The sequence below is a fragment of the Fulmarus glacialis genome, unplaced genomic scaffold (genome assembly GCF_000690835.1).
Source record: "Fulmarus glacialis isolate BGI_N327 unplaced genomic scaffold, ASM69083v1 scaffold44724, whole genome shotgun sequence".
Taxonomy (NCBI): Eukaryota; Metazoa; Chordata; class Aves; order Procellariiformes; family Procellariidae; genus Fulmarus; species Fulmarus glacialis.
This window is the reverse complement of record NW_009210721.1, coordinates 25134-32155: the sequence shown is the minus strand read 5'-3', so window position 1 is coordinate 32155 and position 7022 is coordinate 25134. Positions and strand designations below refer to the sequence as shown.

General features: G+C 39.8%; 1 protein-coding gene across 1 annotated transcript in view; it reads left to right on the top strand.

Moving 5' to 3' along the window:
- PER3 (period circadian clock 3) overlaps positions 1 to 7022 on the top strand; it is an 18696-nt gene that overhangs the window by 8163 nt on the left and 3511 nt on the right. The window contains exons 10-17 of the mRNA XM_009577267.1: positions 13 to 138; positions 916 to 1042; positions 2093 to 2237; positions 2861 to 2973; positions 3457 to 3660; positions 4306 to 4557; positions 5089 to 5825; positions 6932 to 7022. The exon at positions 6932 to 7022 is cut by the window's right edge and continues 111 nt beyond it. Coding sequence (XP_009575562.1) covers positions 13 to 138; positions 916 to 1042; positions 2093 to 2237; positions 2861 to 2973; positions 3457 to 3660; positions 4306 to 4557; positions 5089 to 5825; positions 6932 to 7022 — 1795 coding nt within the window. The remainder of the gene's footprint in view (positions 1 to 12; positions 139 to 915; positions 1043 to 2092; positions 2238 to 2860; positions 2974 to 3456; positions 3661 to 4305; positions 4558 to 5088; positions 5826 to 6931) is intronic.

Genomic DNA, 7022 nt, shown 5'->3' with positions numbered 1-7022 from the left:
CCCCCCCCCCAGCCGGTTCACAGCAATGTTTCCAGTGGTTATGGAAGCCTTGGAAGCAATGGCTCTTATGAGCACTATATCAGCATAGCGTCTTCAAGTGATTCCAATGGCAATTGTGCAGAGGAAATACAGGAACCAGTAAGTCTATAAATGTGTCACTGCCTGCAGAGTAGTAAAAACACAGTTTTAAAAATGAAAACTTTTACTGTGTACATATGCACTACTCACTGTGTACATATGCACTACTCATTGTGAATTTTACTGAAGTGGGAGGATGCAGCTATGTTCAAGCTAAGTGTACTTAAATTGGTCAATTATAGAATGCTAGCTTTTGGGTTTTGCTCTTAATTTTGCTGACTAAAATGAGCAGGTAACTACTACAGTAGTTCACGGAAGTAAATTGAAGACTTGCTTAAGGTGAGCCTTCTCAAAGAACCAGTTGACTTGGAGAAGAAAGTGGAAGAACCATGCAACCAGAAAGAGGATTGATGCATATGGAGGGGTTCCTGTTTGCTTGGGATTTTCTGTTCCTTTTAAAAAGGGCACTAGAGGTACAGTGTAGACTGCTATAGAAGAGAGTGGAAACAGTGCTGTCCTAAAACAAGCATTACAATTACCTGATTTCCTTGAGAGGCTCCTGGGTAAGTCATCAGCTTATTCCCACTCTCAAGGCTTGCATTAGTATTAAAACATTCAAATGCTGAGGCTGTTTGAGCTTTATCATAGTTAATTTAATTAAATTAACAATGATAATTAGATTAATTAAATTTACAAATAGCAATAGATACCAGGCTTAGGCTGACAGTCTACTCCCTTTTTGTTTGAAGAATACAAGAACCCAAGCCCATCTTAATGGTCTCCTATGGCCTCTCTTTATTCATTTTATTCTGACTTCCCATTTTCATGTATCTCTAGATGACATTGCAACAGGTATGTGCAGATGTAAACCGAATAAAGAATCTAGGACAGCAACTGTATATTGCATCAAGGAGCAAGCCACAGAATGGAAATGAACTGGCTGTGAGCTCAGAAATGCTAGGAGGTAAGTTAATGTAATTATGATCCTTAAGGTAACATGAACTCCTGTACTTCTATAGCCGTGAGTTTGGCTAGCTGGTGTTTTGCTGAAGAACTTAAGATAGCATTTTAGCATAGCTTAAATGTGGGAAGTGTTTTGGGGTTTTTTTGTATTGTTTTTGTTTTGTTTAAATCAAAATGCAAACAAACAAAAAAATCAAAACCCACTCAAAAAAAGGCCTCAGCAGATGCAATAGCTTTTTAACTGCTCCCTGAGATGTGGAGGAACATACCTGTCTCTTTCTAGGTTAAGACTTTTACTTTTTTTTATTTTAACATTTTCTGATGAAAATGCAGACTTGCTTGTAGCAAGTGTAAGTCTACCATGGAAGCTTCCCTTAGTTACTTTATATGGACTCTCAGAAACAATCCATAGGTTGGAAAACACTGCCTCACTTCCCACTGAAGGAGTTGTTTAGTTATTGAGGGCTTAATATTATGCTAATGCACATTATTTGCATTAGCATTTAGTAGGTTAGTACTTAGGATAAATATATGGAAAAAATTGGATGCTTCCTCAATATCATAGGAATCTGTACTCTCTACGAAAGTTATAATTAACTCCTAGTCTTGTTGATAAGAGAACTGCACTGTGAATGTTGATACTACTATGACCAGTGCATCTGTGCTATAAAAAGCTGTAAATTACTGTTAAATAACAGGTTGGATTCTGCAATGTATAAATTGAGAGAAGAGTAATATTAATTGCAGCTTTGTTTACAATTTAAATACAATATTTTTTTCTATGCTGTTTTCTTTGTGTTTACTAGTTGTTCTGAGTGGATGTTTAAGGTGTTGTGTGGGGTTTTTTCTTTTTAGGCATTCTTTCCCCTTCTACCTCCCCTGCCTCGAAGCATGTGATTTGAGATGAAAATGCGGAATAACTTAGTAATGGGAGCTGTGCTATCATACGTCATATATCCCTGTGTAGTATATATGTATACCAGTATATATATACACATGGGTCTTGGTGGGGGTAGTGTTTAGATACCTTTGAGGATTTCTTCTTTTCTAGGGAAGAGGCACACTGCTTCCTGTTTTCTTCAGACATTGAGAAGTGATAGCACAGAAGAACCAGGCAACGCATCTTATGATGATTCAAAGAAGACTCCGCGTGTTCCTTCCTATCAGCAGATCAATTGTGTTGATAGTATCATCAGGTAATAAAGTATGAAGGGATTTTAGTGATCTAAGTTTAAGATTAATTGGCGGAAGGTAAATATCCAAGCAGTTTGCATTGTCTAAACTGCCTGGGTTTTGATTGTGAGATGAATTTGGGATTGTTTGTAAAGTTTTCTGCCTCTCTGGGCAATCCATCCCAATGCTCAGTCAACCTGAATTACACAGTAATGAAGAATGTAGGGACTAAGATTCTGTTTGCAGCTATTGACGTTTGTCTACTGCTAGTTTCACCATTGGTGCAATAGGAGTTTAAGAGAATTTTTATGGGCGTAATATGTCAATGTCTTCTCAATATACGCTTTGAGAACATCCGTAAAAAACAGAAAGTTGATATAACTTATAAAATGTCGGTATTTTTTAACCCAGTGGATAACATCGGGGGTTTTTTGGGTTGGGTTTTTATTTTTTTTAGAGTAATTGATAGATTTTATTTAAAATACTCCTTGGAAAGCAGATATGTGTCCAGAGCTTCCTGCAGTGAATTTAAAATACTAGTTAACAATCCCTGGATCTCCAGTTTGGATTGTTCACGTGTTTGTCTCTCCAAAAGGAGAAAAAACACAAAGTAGGGAGAACTTCCTGTGATACGCTTTTATTTCAGATATCTAGAGAGCTGCAGTATTCCAGCATTGAAAAGGAAATGTAAATCTTCTGCAAATACATCATCGTCATCTTCAGAAGATGACAAGCAAGTTCATGTCGAGGCATTGGAAGGTAACACAAAGTATACTGACAATCATAATAGAACTGCAACAACTGATTTATTTTTTTATATGCCACTGTTGTACGTTCCAAGGTTACGTCCACTTTTTAAATTGTTGTCACACTAACAGCACAAATATTTTGGTTATGTGATAAATATTTGCTTACCTTGTCTATATCTCACAACTAAGCATAAGCTACAATATTAAGTCTTTGAATGTAGAATGCATCAAAAGAACTATTGTTTGTTGTTGCTAAATTAACCTTCTGTTGCTCGTTCATTTTACGCCATGTTTAGTATGTGCTGACATTGCACTGGCATATGAATTTTACATGTATTTGTATATAAGACTGTATAATAGTCTATAAGACTATATAAGACTATATAATAGTCTGCGTAGCTACTGGTTGTTTCTGAACCAGTCAGACTTGATGAATTGGGAGCGTAGTGCTTAGAATGAAATTCCATGTAGAAACTTTGTCATTTACCAATAGGTACTGCTATCCTTTCAGCAGTTAATTCCCAAACTCTAATATCTGCTGGTCGGGAAGAGACGCTGAAAGACCAGACAACTGCAGGCATGGTGGGAGCTCCTCTGGCAAACCTGACCCTGTCCAACAAGGCTCCAAGTGTGGCATCTGTCACCAGCCAGTGCAGTTACAGCAGCACTATAGTGCATGTCCCACACCCTGAATCAGGTACTGTTCACACTCGCAAAACACTGGCTTGACTCACTGATTTTTAAATTTATACGATGTTTCCAGACTCAAGTACGCAGTGAGAAAGTTTTGTCCATTTGAGATATGTTCTCATGAATATCAACTCTGACATGTAATTAAGGTACTTCTAGGGACACTGTGAAGAAAACTTGAGCCTGGAAAATTTTTACAGTATTTTAATAAAACCTAGTTTTAACAGTGTGCACTACATCCTTTCCCCTTTAGCTTCATCACATATATCTCAAACACAACAATGTGCTTTTGGCCATTGAGGATTAAAATAAAAATGACTAATGGGCCAGTGTTACTTCATTTTAATGCAGAAAGAAGCATAAAAATGAGTATTTAACTGCTCTTGTACTAAAAAGGTATGAAGAAAGAAGTGCCTCTGTAAATTCAAAGTGAATTTGAAGTTTTCCAGACCATGCAAAGTAATTTGCTCAGTTGATGTTAGTGTAACTATATTTGACTGTAAAGGATGTTTTCTCCCCCTGCTTCTGCAGCCTGTATCTGTTCAGTAGCTCAGACAGGATTGCTTTCTGTGTAACCCCTTGGGTTTTGTGGGAGTTCACACCAGAAGGCCAGAGCAAGGAGTGAGTGATTTATTTTCTTCCCTCTTCAAAGAAGTGACTACGATGGAGGATACTACTGTTGGAATTGAACAAATTGAGCTGCCTCCTGTGAATGCTCAGAGTCTCACTGTGATACCTGAGGGCTTAAAGCCAGTTGGGCTAACAAAAGAGACGTTGTCAGCCCACACTCAAAAGGAGGAGCAGAACTACGTTGACAAGTTCCGCCAGAGGATCTTGCTGTCTCCATTTAGGACTTACCTTCGACAGGGGAGCAGAAGTAACAACGGACATTCCTGTGGCCAAGGTAGGCAGCAGTTTTGAGAAATAAAGGCTTATTAGATGACTTACAAAGACCAACCTAGCAGTGGAGTCTGGTTCTCCTTTGTATGATTTAGCGAGTGTCTTACTATGGCTGCAAACAGAATAATTCCTTTGAACTGCCAAGGCTTGACAACAGCGTTGCCCACACAGGTGGTCTGCTCCATCTTGGATATTGCTATCTTAGACTTTTCACAAAGCAGATAATTATTGCAATAAACCCTGCAAATCCTGAGTAGTTTATTGCCTTCCCTTGAAGGAATGTAAAAGATCTGATTGGGATAAGCCAAAATGATCAATAAGAAATTGATGACATGAAGGAGAATATTGTCGATATGTCAGCAAATCCATCACTGTAGTGTATGGAAGAATTATCCAGAGGAAAGTCAGCTCTCCAAATAAGCCACACTCAATTATCTGGATGTTTTTCTCTTTCCTTTTTTTTTTTTTTCTTTTTCTTTATTTTTTCCGTATGTCTGTCATTTCAGTGAATGTGTCTATTTTTCTTCCTCCTTAGGAGATTCCCCTTCAAAGCAGATGAGCCCAGCTAGCTGTAAAAAAGGCAAACATGGAAAATTCAAGCGCCAGAAGCCTCAGAGACCGTCCTCAGATACCCACTCTTCTAGTAAAAATAGAAATAGTCTTCCATGTGAGAAGAGAACAATTCAGAAGCAGTCATTCTCTCCCTCAGAAGTGTCCTATCTAAGCTCCTCCAGTATGAATGTCCTTCCTCCTATGGGATTTCCTGTCTATTCAGATCCACTATCTAGTTTTCCAGCCTCTTCTGTAGGAGAGGAGCTTGCTCTTCACTCATTAAAACCTGAGTCCATGTCATCATCACAACTATGCTGTGAAACACAGCCGTGCCCAGCACTTTATCCCCCAAACATAGGCACTTTTATGGCTGTATTTTTTCAGAGTTTCCCCATGTATGCTCAGATGCCTCAATATGTCTTTCTTCCTAGCCCTCAGTATGTTTATCCCCCCTCTTCATATCCATGCACTACACTACCTCCAGCCCCTCCTCCTTCTGCTCCATCACCAATAGCACCGCACTCTGTGGGTCAGCCCTTTCCGGCCTCTTCTGCCACATCCATGGAGAACCACCAAGAGGGCCAGCGTGACCAGGCACTACTGCTCAGTAGCTCACAGAGCAGCTCCCCACTTCAGCTGAATTTGCTTCAAGAAGAGCTGCCAAAACCTATGGAGCTTTCCATTAGTACTGATGTTAAAGCACATGCAGAAGCTAAATATGTAAGTAACATGAATTTTTAATGTAGAGGAGAAACTCTTGACTTTCACAGTGTTCAGTTGCCGAAACCAGTGATGATCATCTGTGTTTCAGGGTCATCAGATTTTGTTAGCTGCTTTTTCCAGTGGCTGTGCTATGTAGACTGCAGGGCACAAATAGCATGGGAGGCGGAGAAAGCTGTTTATACTTGTGCCTATGGGAACTTGTTAACAGTACAGTGTTGGCACTTAGCAAATGACACAAATGTGAGATCTGGTCTAGGCTGCCAGAAGCCACTTTTGCTCAGCATTTTGGCAGCAGCCTTTTCAATTAAATTGTCAGCAGGCATTTTGGTTTTGGGGCTTTTATGCATGTGGAACTTGGTTAGTGCTGCACAATTCGCATCCTTTTTCACCCAGTCCCACAATCTCTGTGGAGAACCAAAACAGGGGGAAGATACACTTCTAATTACTCCCTCTGTCTCCCAGGGATGCAGCTAATGAACGAAGAACAGGGATCTGTGGGTCAGTTTCCATACATAGGCATAGAAAAAGCCTCTCCAACTTCCGCGGTAAACTCAGAGGCAGCAATCTGAGCTCTGCAGGCAAGGAAAAAAATGTTGGCTCCTGAATCCAGATTGGGCTGGAAAGGCTGGATCAGCTGAAACTGCAGGGTAGGGTTCTGAAAGGCGAGTTGGTGTACCTGTAGCTGCTGAAGCAGTGAGCTTCACAAAGTGAATCAGGGGAAAACTCATTTTCCCTGTAGTGCACCGTTGCTTAATATGTGTGGCTGCTTCATGCCATCTAACAGGACGTGAAGGGGACTGACTCTTGCTCTCTCATCAGCAGAAAATACTAACTTAATGCAACAGTACAGTATCTTGACTCAGCGGGGAAGGATCTACAGCAGAAACCAGTAAACTAGAGTCCAGATGCTTGTTGATTTCACCCATGAAGAGTGTTATCCTGAGCTCTACATGGCTATTCATTTTCAGAGCCAGAAACTCCAAAACTATTGCATTGATCTGAGAACTTAGTAACATGTGACAAATTCAGTAAATGCACAGACTTCCTTTTTCAAACTTAAATGTAACTTCCATGGATATGTTTGGTTTGATTTTTGTCTCCAGGACAACGATCCAGAAGATAGTGGTAACAGTGCTAGCCATTGTGTTTCTAGTGAATTTACTGACCACTCACTGTATGAGGACTCCCAGTCGG